At 39.2% G+C, this 21,242-nt stretch overlaps 1 protein-coding gene across 2 annotated transcripts in view; it reads right to left on the reverse strand.

Annotated features, from left to right (window-relative positions):
- Positions 1-21,242, reverse strand: part of FCHSD2 (FCH and double SH3 domains 2) — a 261,041-nt gene that overhangs the window by 143,313 nt on the left and 96,486 nt on the right. For both annotated transcript variants that reach the window (XM_058663557.1, XM_058663556.1), the window contains exon 4: positions 9,183-9,259. In XM_058663557.1, coding sequence (XP_058519540.1) covers positions 9,183-9,259 — 77 coding nt within the window. The remainder of the gene's footprint in view (positions 1-9,182; positions 9,260-21,242) is intronic.

Genomic DNA, 21,242 nt, shown 5'->3' on the forward strand with positions numbered 1-21,242 from the left:
TTAAGAAGAAAATGTCCCTGGCAGGAATGGGGCTGCAGTTAAGACCCAGGCACTCTCATGTGAGATGCAGGGACCCCAAGCTGCAACCTCTCCCAAGACTAAACATCCACCCCAAATCTTCCATTTCTTTACCTGAAAACTGAAAGTGCTGGAATGTAACATTCAATATTTAAATGCTCCTTAAAGTCCCTTCAACTTGCAGGATTCTGCAATTTCATTATCATTTTTACACGTTGTCATTTCTCATTCCAAATATGATAACTCTCATAGTTGTCAGAAATGTATCACTTGTTTTTTTTTATGAATCAATGTTAAAAGAAATATTTTCTTTACATTAGCATTCAGAGAACATAATGTTTTTGTATTACTCAAAAGGAAGAATCAGCCCTACTGGTAAAATCATGCTATGAAATCTCACATGACCGTACCTTGAAAAGAGAACTTGAAACCCTTTATTCCTGATTGATAAGGATACCTCATATTTATTTAGCATGAGCATTTTAAATTATTTTTATAACAATCCAAAACATCAAAAGACATAATGGCTATGTCTAATAATATTGTAGTAATTATTAATAAAAGATGAGGCTTCCAAAAAACATGTTCTAAATAATGCTCACATCTAAAGTGGAGTTCAGTTTTTTAAACATATCAGTATAATGTAAACATGAGCACTGATAAAGTTACTTAAATCTCTGTTTAAAAAAGCAATGGGTCTCTCTGTTTTCCATTGCTTGTTGAAGAAAAATACCATATAATTGAAAGGATCACAAGACATTTATTCCAACTCCTTCTTTGAAAAAGTACACCCATTGCCCCATTGGCAGCTATGTTTGTATTTTGCTTCATGTTCACAAGGTAATTGGACTGAAAATAAAAATCTCCTCTTGCATAGTCAAAAAAAAAAAAAGAAAGAAAGAAAGAAAGAAAATGTCCCAGGGCCAGCAGTGTGGTATAGAGGGTTAAACCTCTGCAGTACCAGCACCCAGAATGGACACTAGTTTGAATCCCAACTGCTCTCCTCCCAATCCGGCTCCTTGCTAATGTGCCTGGGAAAGCAGCAGAAGATGGTCCAAATCCTTGGGCCCCTAGACCCATATGGGAGACCTGGAAGAAGCTCTTGGCTGCAGTCTAGCCAAGTCTGACTGTTGCAACCATTTGAAGACTGAACCAGTAAATGAAAGATCTTATCTTTCCTCTCTCTCCTCCTTCTTCCCTCCATTTCTCTGTTTTTCAAATAAATAAAAATAAATCTTTAAAAAAATAAAAAAAGAAAATGTCCTACATTGTCACATTTACCAAGCTTCTTTTCTGCACTCATACATTCTATAATCCCTTTACTATCTGCATAAGTTACCTGTGCATGAAGGTCACCCACATTTACATTACATTACATAACCTCTCATTCAAGGATATCAACCCAGCAACTTCCTACATTAGGTTTTTCTTCTCCTATGAATCTGTCCTAGCAACAAATACATTTTTTCTAATAAATCACATTTCTCTTCAGGTACCTCCCTAATGTCTGTATCTTTTTAAAAGGCAGATCTATTTGGGCCCAGCACAGTAGCCTTAGTGGCTAAAGTCCTCACTTTGCATGTGCCAGGATCCCATATGGGCACCAGTTCTAATCCCAGCAGCCCCACTTTCCACCCAGTTCCCTGCTTGTGGCCTGGAAAAGCAGTTGATGATGGCCCGATGCCTTGGGACCCTACATCCACATGGGAGGCCTGGAAGAGGCTCCTGGCTCCTGGCTTTCGATTGGCTCATCTCTGGCTGTTGCGGCTGCTTAAGAGTGAATCACTGGATGGAAGATCTTTCTCTCTGCCTCTTCTCCTCTCTGTATATCTGATTTTCTAATAAAAAAATAATAAATCTTCCTAAAAAAGAGTAGATCTATTTCCTTACTTGTTTAAAAATGGAAAGGGACAGAGCTCTTTCACCTGCTGGTTCACTCTCCAAATGACTGTAATGCCTAGGTCTAGGCTGGACTGCAACGGGCCCAGAACTCCACCAGGATCTCCCATGTGGCTGGGATGCCAAAGTACTTTGCCCATCTTCCTCTTTTTCCTAGGCATTTTAGCAAGAAGCTAAATCAAAAACAAAGTAACCAAGACTAAAATGAGTTTTCTGATAGGGAATATCAGTGTGGCAAACGTAGTTTAAACTTCTGTATAACAATTCCAGTTCCCTATCTGTACTTGTATTTTGCAAAACTTCTCAAAAGAATTGTTTAAAATTACCATTCCAATCTCCCTTCCTCCTAGTATCATTTGATCCCATTCACATCAGCTTTCAGTCCACTATTCTGAATTTGCTTATTAAAGTCACAAAGATCTTCATGTGGCTAATCACAAACATCAGTTAAAGTTTTGCTCCCTTTACTCAACATATCAACAACAACGTCCTCAGTTGTCCTTCTTGAAATTCTGTACTGGGGCTGGTGCCATGTCTCAACTGGCTAATCCTCTGCCTGCAAATGCAAATATCCCATATGGGTGTCAGTTCATGTACCAGCTGCTCCACTTTGCATCCAGCTCCCTGCGTATGGCCTGCAAAAGCAGCAGAGAATGACCCAAAAGCCTTGTGTCCCTATACCAGCATGGGAGACTCAGAAGGAGCTTCTGGGTTCAATTAGCTCAGCCTTGATCGTTGTAGCTATCTGGGGAGTGATTCAACAGATGGAAAATAGTTCTGTCTCTCCTCTCCATGAATCTGCCTTTTCAACAACAACAAACCTTTAAAAAACAAAACCTTTGCTTTAAAAAAATTCTTTGTTTCCTTGTTTCCAAAATATTATTCCCTCCTGGTCCTGCTCCTTTAATTTGCTTCATTGGATCCTCCACTTCTCACCGCTCAGTCAGTGCTGGAGTACCCTGGGGTTATATGTCCAGCTTCCTGTCTCTTCTGTAACTACACCCACTCTTTAGATGAGTTCATTCAATGTCATGGCTTTAAATACTACCAATATGCTGACTCTTCTTTAACTCTGAAGTCCTCTACAGCCATTTTCCCTAATCTACACCTGCCAATTTAACATATTCACCTTGGAAGCAAAGGAAGGGAAAAAGACTGATTTTAGTCCAGTTGAGCTGTAACAAGAATAGCAACGCAATTGTAGCTAAGGTGCCTAAGCTTGAAAGGAGAAATGGCCAAAGATGAGGAGAGAAAGTAATTTGGGATTAGGAATCTTCATGAATTTGAAGATCATAGAAAGAAACCTAAATTTCAAAGTATTGGCAAGGAAACTGTAAAATAGCAAAAGATTTGAAGCAGGGGAGAGATGGGTTATTTCATAGAGACACAATGGTAACTTATGGTATTACGGCAAATGGAATTTCAAAGGGAGAAATCACAAGCAGAAGTAGCTAATTAATATTCCAGATAGCATCATGAGCTGTAGAAAGAAGTTAAAGGCAGCTGACTTTTTACTTTGCATTTTGAAAAGCTAATAAAAAAAACATGGTCGTCACAAACTTAAACAATTTTAAAATAGAAATGTAAATTGCTTAAGAATCAGAGAGCTGAAGGAGTTTTGAGAAATGTTTACATACCAAGCACTGAAAAGTCTTTCATCAAAGGTTTATTTTTCTTTTTAAGACCCAAAGTAGTGCTACAGACATCTAGTTTCCAGGCAAATGAGATGATTTAATGGCCTTAGTGCATATAACACCAGAAAAGTAAATAATTAAAGAGACGGATCATGTTCACTGTGTGTACAAAATAAGAAGTGGGAACTTTAAGTCACTATAAAAAAATAAAATATATTAACAGAGCTTAAGACGGCAATTTGAATATGTAAATCCTTTGACCTAGTATTCTCCCTTCTAAGAATCCAGCCTACAGAAATACTTTCACAGTGTACCAAAGGATATCAATGCACATATAGGGGTTATTTATCGCAACATTATATGTAATAGAAATAAACTAGGTAACTACCAAGGGGAAACAGGTAGCAAAGCTATAGTTCATGGGTCTGGTGTTGTGCCCAGTAATGCTTGAAATGCCAACATCTTATATCCAAGAGCCAATTCAAGTGCAGGCTATCCTGTTTTTAATCCTGTTCCCTGTTACTGCACCTGAAAAGGCAACAGAAGATGGCTGAAATACTCAGTCCTTGCCATCCACATGGCAGACCAGAATGGAAATCTTGACTCCTGGCATCAACCTGGCCCTAACTAGTTTTTGTGGCTATGGGGAGTGAACCAGCAGATTGAAGAGCTTTCTCTGGTGCTTTGCTTTCTAAATAAATCAGGTAAAACAAATACACAAAAAGATCCATAGTTCATTCATACTATGGAACTAAAGCAATCAGAAAAGAAAAAAAAAGGAATGAAGAGGGGCTGGTGCTGTGGTGCTGCACTTTAGACTGCTACCTGTAGTGCCAGCATCCCATTGGGCACTGGCTAGAGCCCTGACTGCTCCACTTCCAATCTAGGTCCTGTTAATGCTGGAAAAAGCAGTGAAATTGTTGGGTCCCTGCACCCATGTGGGAGATCAAGGAGAAGCTCTTAGCGCCCAGCTTTGATCTGGCCCAGCTCCAGCGATTGCGGTTATTTGAGGAGTGAACAGGCAGACAGAAGATCAATCTCTCTCCCCACTCTCCTTCTCTCTCTGTGCCTTCAAATAAAATTGAAGCTTTTTTTTTTTTAAAGAAATGAACATACTCATGTAGAAAGCTGTCTAAAAAAGCTTCCTGCACCCAGTGCAGTGACCTTAAAGTTCTTGCCTTCAAGACGTCAGGACCCATATGGGCGCCGGTTCTAATCCTGGCAACCCCACTTCCCATCCAGCTCCCTGCTTGTGGCCTGGGACAGCAGTTGAGGATGGCCCAAAGCCAGGACCCTACACATGCATTGGAGACTCAGAAGAGGCTCCGGACTCCTGACTTTAGATAGGCTCAGCTCGGGCTATTGTGGTCACTTGGGGAGTGAATCATCGGACAAAGGATATTCCTCTCTATCTTTTCTCCTCTCAGTGTATCTGACTTTGCAATAAAAATAAATCTTTTTTAAAAAGGGCTTCCTTAAATCTATGTGTGTGGTAGTACAGAAACATATGTACACAATAATCCCAGTTTTGTTGAAAACAGCAAAACTACATATGGTCATTTGTGAATCATGAAGAAAAATATTACAAAAGACTACATGCTTTTTACAGTAGTTATTCAAGAGTAGTAATGGGAATGGAAAAAGTCTGGGGAAGAGAACGAGGATGGACTTTCTGTACTATTTACCTACTTAATAAAGAGCATGCATTACTTGTATAAAAATTTGTAAACTGATAATACAAATACCCCCCAAAAAAGGTAAATTTAAAGTAAATAAAACGAAAATAAACTCTGAATAAACAAACAAAAAGCATGACAATTGTAATTGTTGTTCTCGCCTTCTGTTATGATCTTTCCCTTTTTAAACAACATTTATTTATCTGAAAGGCAGAGTTTTACACACACATATACAGAAAGACAGAGAAAACGAGACAGAGAGAGAGGTCCTCTATTTGCTGGTTCACTCCCCAAATTGCTGTCAGGGCCTGGGCTGGGTCAGGCCAAAGTAAGGATTCAGAAGCTTTTCCCAGTTCTGCCATACAGGTGCAGGGACCCAAGCATTTAGGACATCTTCCATTACTTTCCCAGGTATATTAGCAGGAAGCTGGATCAGAAGCGGAATAGCCAGGACTCAAACCAGTAATGGCACTGCTTGTGGTAGTTTAACCCAATAAGCTGTAACTCTAGTCCTACTCTGATCTTTCTATTGTCATTTCTCACAATGGCATCAATTTCCACTTAGTCACTTATATTTAAAAGCCCACGAGTCACTTTTTAATCCTTCCTCTCAGTTCTTGTACTTCATTCATTCACTCATTCAATCAATCAATAAATGTTTAATTGCCAACTATGTCTAAGGGTTACTTTAAATATAGCTTGGTTTCAGCATAAATTTAACAAGTAAGAAAAATAAAACTCTAGCTCTAGGTTCCTAAGTATCTCTGAAATTTCTACAACCTGCCTTTTAGCTATAATGATTCAAAATAACAAGGTATTAAACTCCTACTACTTGGTCCCAGCGTTCTGGTGTTATGGGTGAAGCAGCTGCTTGAAATACCAGCATCTCATGTTTGGTCCAGCTCAAGTCCCTGATGCTCTACTTATAATCCAACTTCCTGCTAATGGCCCAGGAAAGCAGTGGAGGATGGTCCAAGTTCTTGGGCCATGCACCTATATGGGAGACCCAGATAAAATGCCTGGTTCCTGGCTTCAGGGACATCATAGTTATTTAAGGAGTGAACCAATTGATGGAAGATCCTTCTTTTTCTCCCTCCTGTCTCTCCCTCCTCCCCCTGTGTGAATGTGAGTGTTTGTATATAACTCTTTCAAGTAAAACTTTACCAAAAAAAATTCTGCAACTTCATCTTTCCTGAATTCCCAGTTCTCCCCCTAACAAATTGATGGTGTCATTCCTCTGACATTCTTCAGTGCCTGTAGCATGTTCCAAATTAAAAAAAAAAAAAGATTGTATATTATGATCTTCAAAATCCCATATGATGCCTATTCACATTTTTTTCAGGTCACTAGATTGTGCCCTAATCCAAACGCTTCACACTAGCCCTACTAAACTGCTTGCTCTGACCTAAAATGCCTACTTCCTCATGTTAAATGTTTTTGATGTGTTATTCTACTTGGGATTTTTTTTTTTTAACCAAACTGCCTGGCAAACACTGCTCATCCTTTGAGACTTGGCTCTAAGCCTAGGCTTCCCTCGTGAGCCTGAGGCACCTCTGCTCCTACCCACTAGAACAACTATTTAGAGAGGCTGTCTCCTATGAGTCCCTAAGAGAATAGACACCACATCTTTCAGTCATTCTAGCCTGATACCTACTTTAACAGCCAGCATACAACAGATATTTTATATTGAAAACATGAATAAAGAAATAACAAATGAATGCAGGTTTAAATAACTATATGACCTTAGGGAAGGTGTATCACTAAGTACACGAAATGTGGACAATTATAGCTATTTTATAAGGGTTATTTTTACAATCATGGTAGATGAGTTAAAGTTTCCAGCACAGTGTCTGACATACACTAAATACTAGTAAATTCTGGCTAAAAATACTTTTCAGGGTTAAATTTTAAAATGTTTAACACTTTTAATCTTCTTCTACAATTCAAATATAGAATTTTAAACAAATTTGAAATACACATTATCTATAAGTTAGAGTTATTTAACCCCTTCCAACCCAATCTCAAAATCTCTTCCTTGGTCAAGCTGATTTCAGACTAACAATATTTAACAGCTCATGTCCACTCTCACCTCAAAAACCTTAGTCTATTTTGCTGGGAACTTCATCTCCTTTTTCAAATTTCATAGCTGAATTTCTGATACTAAAAAATCAGTAAGAAAACTTCATTCAGGGCCAGAATTGTGGTGCAATGGGTTAAACCACCATTCTTTTTTTTCTCTTTTTTAAAGATTTATTTATTTATTTATTCTTAATTGGAAAGGCAGATATACAGAGACAAGGAGATAGACAGAGAACGATCTTCCATTTGCTGGTTCACTCCCCAAGTAGCCACAATGGCTAGAGCTGGGTTATCTGAAGCCAGGAGTCAAGAGCTTCTTCTGAGCCTCCCACACAGCCACAGGGTACAAAGGCCTTAGGCCATCCTCTATTACTTTCCCAGGCCACAAGCAGGGAGCTGGATAGTAAGCAGAGCAGCTGGAACGCAAACCAACGCCCCACATGATATCCCAGTAGATATAAGGTGAAGATTTAGCTACTAGGCTATTGCGCCAGGACCTAAACCACCACTTCTAAGGCAAGTATCCCACATTGGAAAGCCAGTTTGAGTCCTGGCTTTTTCATTTCTAATTCTTTTTGTTAATGTTCCCAGGAAGATAGTAAAAGATGGCCCAAGCGTTTGGGGTCCCTATTATCCACATGGGAGACAAGGATGGATTTCCTGGTTCTAGACTCCTAGGTTACACCTGGTTTAGACCTGGCTTTTATGGCCACCAGGGGAGCACAACAGCATATAGTTGATCTCTATCTCTCCTCTTTCTATCACACTACCTTTCAAATAATCTTGACAAAAACAAACAAAAAAACAAACTAAAAAAAAAAACCCTCTTTCATTTTCTGTTTTGCTTTAATGTTTTATGTTTAAATTATACTATATTTATATTCAGAGGATTGTGCTGCCTTCAGTATCATAGCCTGCTAATGTAAAGCATTAGTTTCTTTTTACCCTCCAGTTTCATAGTTTTATTACCACATTGGTTTTTCTTTATTGTCACAATCTTAAAGTCTGATAATAGCAGTATTCAGACAATTCAGCAACTTGGCTTCATATTCAGACTCCAACGAAACACTCAGTACTGAGTTCCTAAACACCCTGGATTCTCTATTATATCCTTAGTATTAGTCATAACTGCCACCAACTGCAAGCTCTAAGGACTTCAACTTCTGATTACCCCAAGAGTAAAGACAGCCCTAGGTGAACCTGCACACATACACACACAAACCCAATAACATTCTTCAAATTAACCTAACCTAAGAAAGACAATGAATTCCAAACAAAGCTACACTTTTAAGTGAATGAGGACAGATTTTGCATTGTATTGTCATCAACCTTCTTTAAAATTCATATGTGGAGTATCAACTGGGTAACTTCTGGATACGTAAAACCTACACATTTACTTCAAGACTGTCTGCTACAGAACAAAATTATTTTTAAATTCAATTTTCCATGAACATTTGAGGTATACTTGTATACACATACACACATCTAATATCCTTAAAATAAGTACTATGCTCTGAAGTAACATATTTTATCCAAAAGTGTTGTTTATTAACTTTTTCACTAGTTTAAAAAGATTACATTTTTCAGCTGTAAAATTTATTTCAGAAGTGAAATTCTTAAAATTCCATATACAAGTATTAAATAAATAAATAAATAAATGTAATCCTGACTGAACATATGAAAATGACCTTTCTACAGAGAATGTTCACATTATGGAATATTAAACTTTCTTGTAATTTTGACATTATATCCAGAAGCATGTCAGAGGAAAAGAACAATTCTTTTAAAATCTAGAATGCTGCATTTATTTATATGTGAAATGGTTAAATTAAAGCAATTTTTAAAGAACATGGGCAAAAATGACTTGGTGAGTTACCTGTAGTCGTTCCGATCATCAGCTTTTATTCCAGGCCAATCTCTCTTCAGGTACTGACTAGCCAACTTCTGCATATTCTGTTAGAAAAAAATATATATACATTTTTTCTAAAATAAATGTTATTGCTATATACAAAGTTCTTCTTAAAATATATCACATAAAAAGTCCCATTTTACCAAGAGTAAATTTAATTCACAAGAACTGATGATAAAATGGCAGAACACTAACACCTCCTTTCACTGCCCAATCCTCTTTGGTCTATTTTTAGCAAGCAGGTCAGTAAAAGGTTAAGAAAACTTAAAATCAAACTGATACCCATTTCACATCACCAAATTACTCAATGGGTCATAAAAACTGACTCTGGCATGTCATGGAAAGCTTATCTGATCATCTCCCACAGAGCTCTGATTATAGTCTGACATCTCAGTTTTTCACTATTTCCTTGCTATGGGTATGTACATTTTTAACTGCCGGCAGCCAAATTCTCCTATACCCAGAAAGGGAAAGAACACATTCAATTTGAAGCAAACCCACACTGACGTGTAACACTGATAAACGTTGATGCTGCTCCATTCTAGAAATTCTCAAGAATCTTTTAAAATGTATTGTTGGGCAGGGATCATGGATATACATGTGTTCACCTAGTGACTCACTACCAAAATATCCACAGCAGGGGCATAAACACAGCTCAAGTCTCCTATGTGAGTGTCAAGAAACCAGTCGCAGAGATGGCTGCACGGGCAGAATCCAAGCCAGATGTTCCCAGGCGGTATACAAGTGCCTTAGCTCATATTTTAATCACCAGGCTAGATGCTTCCCTGTTCTTTTCTTCTCAAATAATATCACAGCAGAAGCCTCTTCAGATGCAAAGACTTCATATTATATAACATCATTTTTACACGGGAACATATGTGATCCCAGTGTAATGAATACAGAAGTCCTTAGTTTTGGAATACTAATTTCTACCTACACCTGTAAGATGACAATGCTGAACTAAACAGCCATCACACTAATCAGTAGCTAAGACACCCTGCTTAAAACAAAGTTTGCTTGATTAAACATCAATGTTTTGCTCTACACATGGCGTCTTTCTACTAAAGTTTGTTGTCAAACAATTTGGCTTAACTGCTTGGCTTTACTATTTCCAGGCACTATGTATTCTGAGAATTTGCATACAACTACTTTACATAACACTTTCACTGAAAAAACCTTGTTTTCAAAGGTGAAATTGAATTCCTAAGTTTTCCATGAATATGCATAATATTAATTCCTTTATACTTGTCATACTGTTCCCAATGTATGAAATATATTACCACCACTCCTTCACTATTTGCTGAATTATTATCCCTGGCCCTTTTAAACTGGTTTTTAAAACAGTTTTATAAAAAGTTCATTAAACTTTTGTGTTACTGTGTTAATTCTAACATAAAACATTCAGAAGCATATGGAGGGAATTATGATTTTGTCATTGCCTTGATATTTCACTTCATTTTATTTCATTAGAGTCCAACAGCTTTTTTATTCCTTTTGCTCTTACTAAAATTTCATAAAGAACTACCTCTCCTGGACTTTCTTGTTTCTCTGAGGTATAGTTCTTACACGAAAGACATAAATATTTGTTCATTTTTGTTCAAATAACCACAATGAATTTTTTTATTACATTTGACTTTATGACACAGTTTCACAGGCTCTGGGATTCCCCCAACCCCTCCCTGTACCCTGCCCACATGGTGGATTCCTCCACCTTATTGCAGTATTATAGTTCAAATCCAATCATAATTCTTTCATTGCAAGCATGTACTTTGCATAGTGTCCAGCATCTTATTGTCCAGATAAATTCAACAGTTTCTTGGGGAGACCATCTCTGGTCTGAAGGCAGAGCTGGCAGAATATCACCCCGACCAATTAAAAGCCACAACATAACATCAACAGCAATTTAAAACATTATGGAGCTAAATGACATGGTATTTAGTGACCAATATGTTACAAAATGCAAGTTCTTAACCACATCCTGTGATTACTTTATTGACATTTCAATTTCAGTTTATACACAACCAGCTGCTATACACCTTAAAATGGCTATAGAGTACTATTCAGCTGTCTCGTGTCTATCCTCATTTTAGTATTTAGCAATCTATAGTGTTGAAGCATAATTTTTACTGAACTTGATGGACTTTGGGATAGTCCAAACAGGCTTATAGCTCTTTTTTTTTATTAATTACACTGCATTATGTGACACAGTTTTATACGCTCTGGGATTCCCCCCACCCCGCCCCATGCCTTCCCCCCATGGTGGATTCCTCCACTTTCTTGCAGTATTACAGATAAAATTCAGTTGAGATTCTTTCATTGCAAGCATATACCAAGCATAAAGTCCAGCATCTTATTTTCTAGACAAATTCAGCAGTTTCTTGGGGAGACCATCTCTGGTCTGAAGGTAAAGCTGGCAGAGTATCATCCCGATCAATTAAAAGCCCCGACATAACATAAGCAACAATTTATAACGTTATGGAATTAATTGACATGGTATTGAGTAACCAACATGTTAAAAAAAATGCAAGTTCTTTACCACATCCTGTGACTTCTTCATTGACATTTCAATTTTAGTTTATATACAACCGGGTTCTATACACCTTAAAATGGCTTTAGATTACTATTCAGTTGTTTTACTTTAATTTTAGTATTTAGCAGTTTATAGCGTTGAAGCATGATTTTGCTGAACCTGGCAGTTTTTAGGGTAGTCTAAACTGGCTTATAACTCTAACAAGACATATGTCAACCGTTTAGGTGCAGAACAGTTTTAGGAGGGGTGTGCAGAGAAATCTTCCATACCCTAGTGAGGAGTAATTAATCTTTGTGTCCCACTAGTAAGGTATATGTGAATCCACGCTGACCATTTCCTGTCTGATTCTAAGCTTTCCTTGTTGTTCTCTATCTATTCTAGATTGTTTGTTTGTTTGTTTTGAGGGTTTTCTGGAGTGATCCTGATGGTCATTGCAAGAGAGGGTGGGGACCGAAAGTTGAAACTAAGTAAGGACCAAAGCAAGCTCCTCTCCTGACTCCCAAATGAAATGTACTGTTCTTCTGTTTCTGCGGACCGCTCAGGGCTCCTGGTTGTCGTTCCGATGACCTTGGATCCTGCGGGGTAGGATTTGGGCTTCTTCCACCCATGTGGTAGATCCAAACGGGGGTGGATGACCTCAGAGTTCTCGGCCTACGAGGGCACTCCAATTCCCTGTGATCTTCTTGGCAGTTGGGATATAGTCCTTGGTGGGGATCTGGGATTCTCCAGGGTTGGGATACAAGCCTCCTCCTGTCCCCCTGCTCCACTCTGGGGTCCCCCCCCCCGCTCTGTGCATATGACCTCCTGTTAAGAGGTTGTCAGGATTGTTCTTGATTCCCTCTCTATGTCTTGATAGTTATGCTATTGCCTAATGCTGATTCGAGTCTGTTGCCTATAAGTTGCCTGTTATGTTCTTGATAGGTTATACTTTATGTCATCCTCACATATTCTAAGGAGATGGAAGATTTTTCTCTGCTCTCCCACCCCATTACCGAATAGCCTATGGTCTTCAAAGTATATTAGATTTTACAATTCTTTGATGTAAATCATAAGCAGTCTGACTCACATTGATTATTTGTTCATCGGTTACATCACATTATCTTATTGCATGGCTGTTTGAGGTTGAAATAATATTACAATTTACAGGTACTATTTTTCAGTTTGACATCATTTCATCTTAAATTAAGGCAAACATGTGGTATCTAATCTTTTGGGATTGGCTCATTTCCCTTAGCATAATGGTTTCCAGTTGGCCCCATTTGGCCACAAATAACTGCATTTTGTTTTTGTTTTTGTTTTTTTAATAGCTGAGTAGTATTCCATGGAGTAAATGAGCCATAGCTTTCTTATCCAGTCTTCTGTTGATGGGCATTTCGATTGCTTTCAAGTTTTTGCAATTATTGATTGTGCTGCTGTGAACATATGGGTGCATGTTGGTTTTTCGTGTAACAAGTGTTTTGTTTATATTCCTAAAAGTGCTATTGCTGGGGGCTCAGCAGCGTGGCCTAGTGGCTACGGTCCTCGCCTTGATCCCATATGGCTGCTGGTTCTAATCCCGGCAGCTCCACTTCCTCTCTGTCTCTCCTCCTCTCAGTATATCTGACTTTGTAATAAAAATAAAATAAATCTAAAAAAAAAAAATCCTCAATGTCTTTAAAAAAAAAGTGCTATTGCTGGATCATATGCTATGCAGATTTCAGTTGTTTGAGTGTTCTCCATACTAATTTCCACAGAGACTGTACAACCTGCATTCCCACCAGCAATGGCGTAGAGTTCCCTTTTCCCCACATCCTCACCAGCAAGTGTTGTTGGTGGTTTTTTTTGGATGTGGGCCATTCTTACTGGCATTAGGTGGTACCTCATTGATATCTTAATTTGGATTTCCCTTATTGCCAGGGAACTTGAGCAGTTTTTCATGTTTGTTTGCCATTTGGGTTTGTTTTGTTTGTTTTAGTGCGTGTGCGTGCGTGCGTGTGTGTGTGTGTGAAGTGTCTGCCCATTTCCCCTGCCCATTTCTGGAGTGGTTTATTTGTTTTGGTGTTTTGGTTATTTTAGAGATCTTTGTATATTCTAGAGATTAGCCCTCTATCGCCTATGTAGTGTGCAAAGATCTTCTCCCATTCTGTGGGTTGCTGTTTTACTTTGTTGATTGTTTCTCTTGCTGTCCAGAAGCTTAAAAAGTTTGATGTTGTCCCATTTGTTTATCTTGGTCTTGATTGCTATTGCTTTTGGTGTTCTTTTCAGGAAGCGGGGGCCTACACCTAAATTTTGCAGGGTGTTTCAAACATTTTCTTCCAAAAGTTTGAAGGTTTCTGGATGTAGGTTTAGGTCTTTTATCCATTTAGATTTGATCTTAGTGTATGATGAAAGATGTGAGTCTATCTTCTTGTTTCTACAGGCTATTAACCAGTTGTCCCAACAGCATTTATTGAAGAGACCTTCCCATTTGAATGGATTGTTGTCTGTTTTTTGTCAGATTATTTGGCTGTATCTGTGTGGGTTCCCTTTTGTTGTTTCAATTCTGCTCCATTGATCCTCCTCTCTATCTTTGTGCCAGTACCAGGCTGTTTTGATAACCACCGCCCTATAGTATGTCCAGAGGTCCGGAACTGTGATTCCCCCTATTAACTTCCTATTCCTCAGGATGGTTCTAGCTATTCATGGGTTTTTTGTGTGTGTGTTTCCAGATGAACCTTTGTATCATTTTTTCCAGTTCTATGAGGAATGTTTTGCGTACTTTGATTGGGATTGCGTTGAATGTATATATTGCTTTTGGTAGTATGGAAGTTTTAACAATATTGATCTTACCTATCCAGGAGCATGGAATGTTTCTCCATCTTTTGAGGTCTTCCTCAATTTCTTTAAGTTTTTTGTAGTTTTCTTCAAAGAGGTCTCCTGCATTTTTTGTTACGTTTATTCCTGGATACTTCATAGTCTTCTCTGTGATTTTGAATGGTACCCTGCTGGTTAGATCTTTTTCTATCTTGGGGAAGCACAATGATTTCTTAAAGTAATATTATGAACTCTTATATGAAATTAACTAATGTTTTATAATTGTGTGTGTGTGTATGCACGCGTGTTTGCTGACTATCAACTTCATCAGGAATGTGCTTTGGTCTCTCTCTTTCTTCCTCTCTTAAGTTCTTACATCCCCAAGCAATAGCAGAGATACTAGCATTTTGCTGATGCTAATAATACCTTGTAATTGCATGAAGAAATGTCACCTATATTCTTCTGTTTCTAATACATAACATTGATGTCTTTTTGCATTTTTGCCTAAGTTTGGATCAAAACCTCTCTGGTTCCCAATCTTCACATACTCAAGAGTAAATAAAGTTCATTAGTCAACCCTGGCCATTGACACTATTAAAAGAGAATAAACGTGTGGATTTTGCAAGGGAGTGAAAAATTAACTTAGAAAGTATTATGTATTAATTTTTATAACATTTCAAATTAATAAGAACCTTGATTCAAAGAATTATTTGTATAGATGAATAAAATATATGCAACACAAATTGCCAAACACAGGATTACTGTCAAATAAATGGTAAAATGTGATGTATGCACAAAAAAGGATCATTTGATAGTCTCTCAACAAATAAAATGAATTTTATGATAGAGCCTTTTCTTTTTAATCACTGCTAAATTTGTTTGCAGAATACTTCACACAGACTACAGGACATGGGTATAAGCCTCACACCACAAGCAGCACTGACACAAACCCTTGACAAGCACTTTCACACATCTATTTCTCCTACTTGCGGCAGGCCTTGTTATAACCATAGAGAAATGAAACACAAGAGCTACATGTGGCTTGTAATTAGTTAAATTTGAGCCAGGATTCCAAGTTATAAGCCTATGGAAAATATGTCATCTTAAATTGAATTTCATCTAATTCTTTTTTTAAAATACAGGTTACTTTGTTAACCTTTTTATGCATTATAAATCAGCACAGCAATTTCTAGAACTCTATGCCACAAAGCTAAACTGTATTAAACTGAATGAGCCCTTCAGAAATGACATGAGAGATTCGTGGAATGGACAAACAGTGAGATCTTTAAATGAAAGACTTTATTCACACTGGTTCACAGAGGCAGGAATCAAGATTTCTGTGAGCTCCCTGCAGCTGTTCAAAACCGATCCTGCACAAATACTGAGAATACTCTGGCCACTACGGGAAAGTTTTAAAAATAACATTTCACAACTTTGAAAGCATTCTATGCCTAAATTAACTAGTTCCCCATTTATGTTATAATTAGACCCATGCCTATTAATTTGCTGAGAAAAAAAAAAACACTATGGCTTGAATTTTTTTTTAAGTTTATTTTAACCCAATCCACCCTCCACCACTCTCAAGTTCCCTACAGCAGGCTCACAACATTACTCTCTAAAATGAGACCACTGGACATAAGTGTATTTGTATTTACCTGAACATCACTGATATACAGTGACGATTTGATCTGCAATATAGTTCATTCTGGAACAATGCTTTCCTTGAAAACACTATCAATACACTCTTTGAAACATCCAATAACATCACATTGTAACTTTTAGAAAGCCATCAATGTCTGATGTAAGACTTGCTTTGTTTCACCTCTCAATAACACTTGCTGTATTGCTTTAACAAGTGAAGAAACACAAAGAACATCACTGTTGTGTAGATACTAAGAAATGGACTGATGATTTAACCTCTGGCCCATGTATCACAGCAAGCCAAATAGGAGTGTGGTCTACGGTTCTGACACAGGTTATTCTATATTCATTTTCCTCCAGCCACACTAGAGAAATGAAACACTTTTTATTAAATCTTCTGAAATAAATAAATTTATTTATTTATTTATTTATTTATTTGGGGGAGAGAGAAAGAGAGCGAGTGAGCTAGACACAGAAAGACAGCTTACATAGCTGGTTCACTCTCTCAAATATCTGTAACAGCCAAATCACTACATCATGAAGTCAGGAGCCCAGAACTCAATACAACTTTTGCCTGTGGATGGCAAGGATCCAACAACCTGAGCCATCAACAGAGTGCACATGAGCAGGAAGCTGGAATTGTAAGCAGAGCCTGAATTCAAACTTGGGCATGTAATGATGGGATGTGAGAATCCCAAATGACATCTTGACTACTGTACTAAAAGCTCACCAAAGAAATTCACCCAAGTTCAACAAGAATGTGCCATCAGATGGCTTTTTAAAATTGTAAGAAACCTTACTTCACCATACTCTGCCTTTTTTCACAAAATTCCTGATGCTATGCAAAGGTCTTTTACATATAAGCACTACATAAAATTAGGTTAGTCCTCAACTGATGAGGATAATTTTTTCAAAAGTTTGTGGAGGGAAAAGAGAATTAAAATGTGCATTTTCCACATTTTAAAGATACACCCCTGAACAACTATCTTCACTATATGTTTTAAAGATGTGTTTATTTGAAGTCAGAGTTACAATGAGGGAAAGACACAGAGAGAAAGAGAGAAATCTTCCACCTGTTGGTTCACTACCCAAATGGCTGCAACCACCAGGACTGGGCTGGGCAGAAGCCAGGAGGCAAGAGTCAGAGCTTCATCTGGGTTTCCCACATGAGTAACAGCAGCACAAACACTTGGGCCATCCTCCGTTGTTTATCACAGGTCATTAGCAGGGAGCTGAATGGGGAGTGGGAGCAGCCAGGACTTAAACAGGTGACATATGGGATGGCCGTGTCACAGGCAAAGACTTTATTAGCTATGTTACAGTGTTGGTCCCTTCACCATGTATTCTTAGATCATTTTAATAATATAAGAAATCATCATTCCCAGTCCCTAAAGTTCTGAAATATTTTTCAGTTTCACAATAAATAACAAGTAATTTCTGTTTATTTTAAATGATCACAATTGGCTTCTACTTACATTCCCATTGTTTCAATGATGAAATAAAAATTAATTCCATGTTAGATATTAGCCTTCTATGAAAAATAAGGGTTATTTTTATTTTAAAAAATCGAACAAAAAGACCACTTGATTTTTTTTTTTAATTTTTGACAATCTTTACATGGTTAACTAGGGCACAAAGGTTCAAGGGCTACAGGAAAGTGGGTAAGGCTAGTATTTCCACATTCTCTCTCTCTTTTTTTTGTATCTAGGGTAAAGGGGGAGATAAAGGGAGAAGCCCCACTCAGCCTCCCACCCACCCCAGGTCCCCGATGTGGGGCATGCTCCGAGGGTCTTGCTCAAGTGGTTTCCACAGTTCAACAGTTATGAGTTGCTGCCAAGCTCACCTTTCCAAGCACGATGAAGTCACTGCAGAATTCACTGATTGACACAGTCCATCTCAGAGTCTCTGCCCAGTTTTTCACTACCAACATATGGCTGGGGTAGTTGATTAATTTGTTCTGCCCTCTGTTGTGCTGCCAAGTAACCTCTGCAGGTTCTGATAGACTGCCATATCCTCCAATGTGCTGTCCACTGCTCCATCTGAGCCTCTGAGGAGGCTTGGTTCTGGTATTTGCACTCCATGGCAGACCATGGAACCTGCACTTCTCTTCATGTTTGGGGTTCTGAGTCCGGCAATTCAATTGGGGAGCTCCCCAAAGAAACTTAGTCTGACCAGATTCTTGTGTGTACTTGCAAGTACTGGGCCTGGCACTGTCCATCGCACCAATCAGCTGGTGGTTACAATTGCTAGGTCAGTTCTGTTTCCAGCCCTGTCTTTCACTGGAACCAATGGATGCTGCAGTCCAGCCTAATCTGCCCAGCACACACTCGGCCTTCACATAAACCAGGGGTAGCTGCAGCCTAGTCAGAGTTAGTTCCTGTGGTTGCCAGTATGTACAGCAGACTAGTCCAGTCTGTCCCACATCCCATTCAGCTCTCATACATATCAATGGGCATTGAGGCCTAGTTCAACTCAACCAGCTCCACTATCCAGCCCACACACGCTGGTGGGTGCCATTCTGTCCAGCCACCCTTGCCCCAGACCTGGTTTTCATGCTCTCCAGTGGGAGTGGTAACCAAAGGGGGAGGTTAAACTGCCTAGACCACTGTCACTCCCAGATCGTGCACTTTCTGGATGGTTCTGTAGTTTAACTTGACAGATTAGCCACAGGTGCCAGCATCTGCTATCTGATGCTGCAGCAAAACCCAACCAACCTTCACCCACTCTGCTTTATTTGCATCAGTAGGGACAGTTGAGCAAGCCTGGGTCTTTCCTGATCTGGCTCGCATGAGACCCACAGGTGTTGTAGCCCTGCCCAGTCTGATCTGCCCCATCCCAACTCATGCTCCACAGTGGGCGAGGTATTCCAGCAGGGGGGCCCTCCACATTCCCCCTACCAGCTTTACCCCCTCCTTCCCTGGTTCCTACTAGCGCAGTCTCCCAGTCTGGCATGGCCTGCCACACCTTGGCACTTGCTAGTGGGTGCTGTAGCCTGGCCCTGCCCAGCCCACTCCCAATTCCAGCTGGTGTGGGTTACAGTCTAGCCCAGGCCAATATGTACCCTATCCCAGCTGTAATGTGCAGTGGTATGTGTTGCGACCATACCTGGCCTGACCCACACTATTCTGGTGCTTGGATTTGTCAGTGGCTGATGTGAGCTGGTACAGCCTGGTCTGCCCCTGAGCTGTGCCAAATATATGCTGGTGGGTACCTTTGCCTGGCCTGGACTGGGCTGTTCCTTATCGGACCACTTGATATTTTAAATGGCCTATCCAGTTGATTTAAAGACTAGACAAAATAAAGAAAAAAAGATAAATTTGACACTAATCCATCGTAAGAAAAATTTCTCAAAAAACTTAAGGAAATTTCCTTAACGAAAAAAAAATAAAAAGAAGAAGAAAGGAAGAACCTACAGCTGATATCATGCTTTTAATATGATCAGTAGCAAGGCAATATGCCTGCATCGCAGGTGGCAGTTTTACCCACTAAGCAGTACCACCTGCCCCAAGGTTGTTTTCATGTCTATTAACAAAAGATCCATTCTGAAGAACAATGGATTCAGTTCTTTGGGAGAAAAAAATTTTAATTAAAAAACAAACAAACAAAAAGAAGTAATTTGGGGGCTGGTGCTACAGCACAGCAGGCATCGTCACCACCTATAGAATAAGCATCCACTATGGGCGCCACTCCAAGGCCTGGCTGCTCCACTTCCTAGCCCTGCTAATGCACCTGGGAAAACAGTGGAGGACAGAGCAAACACTTTGGCTCCTATACCATATGGGAGAAGCTCCTGCGTTGTGAGTTTCAGCATCAGACCAGCCCAACTATGGCCACTTTGGCCATTTGGGGAGTCAATCAACAGATGGAAGATATTCTCATTCTCTCTAATAAATTTTCTATTAAAAAAGGCAATTTCAACTTCTAAGTCAACATAGTTTATAAGGTTGTAGCTATTACAGATGGTAGTTCTCCTATAATCTGGGCAAACTACATTGAAGACTTCTGGGAAGGATTTACCATTTTAGATGCTATTAACAACATTCATGGAATGTTAAAAATATCAGCATTAATAGGAACTTAGAAGAAGCTGATGCGAACCCTCACGACAAAACTGAGAGATTCAAGACCAGCGGAGCAAGTAAATACAGATGTGGCAAAAACAGCAAACAAAACAGAATCAGAAGTGGAGCCTGAACACATAATTGAGTTGCCCAATTTTATGATAAAACTTTAAGGGATATTCTTTCTTATGGATAAACAAAGCAGATGGTTTTTTGAGACAGAATTTACTCCTAAAGATGCTGCTGAACAGCACTGAAAGGATAACAAAGGATTTTTTAAAGATTTTTTATTGTTATTGGAAAGCCGGATATACAGAGAGGAGGAGAGACAGAGAGGAAGATCTTCCATCCGATGTTTCACTCCCCAAGTGAGCTACAACGGGCCGGTGCGCACCAATCCGATGCCGGGACCAGGAACCTCTTCCGGGTCTCCCACACGGGTGCAGGGTCCCAAAGCTTTGGGCCATCCTCGACTGCTTTCCCAGGCCACAAGCAGGGAGCTGGATGGGAAGTGGAGCTGCCGGGATTAGAACCGGTGCCCATATGGGATCCCGGGGCGTTCAAGGCGAGGACTTAAGCCGCTAGGCCATGGCGCCACCGGGCCCATAAATTAATTAGTTTTATGATACAGTTCCACAGTTTTGGGGATTCTCTGAGCCCCTCTCCGAAACCCCTCCCTGCAGTGATTTCACCTATATTATTAAAATATTGAATAGTACTACAACACTATAATCCTTCAAAAACAGTCATAAGTCCATTATTCTGCTATTTAAGTGCATCTGGACATTGTACACATGAACAATGGCAGAGTCCAGCACCCTACTGTCGAGTTATATTTAACAGCTTAATTGGGAGTCCATCTTTGAGTTGGAAGTAGCAGTGCACATTACTCTATGAAATACTACTCATCCATTAAAAAAAAAAATGAAATCTTACTGCTTGCAACAAAATGGATCCTACCAGGAACCCTCATGCTTACTGAAATAAGCCAGTCCCAAAAAGACAAAAATCATATGAGGTCTC

Source organism: Ochotona princeps, chromosome 4 (genome assembly GCF_030435755.1).
Source record: "Ochotona princeps isolate mOchPri1 chromosome 4, mOchPri1.hap1, whole genome shotgun sequence".
NCBI classification, from domain to species: domain Eukaryota; kingdom Metazoa; phylum Chordata; class Mammalia; order Lagomorpha; family Ochotonidae; genus Ochotona; species Ochotona princeps.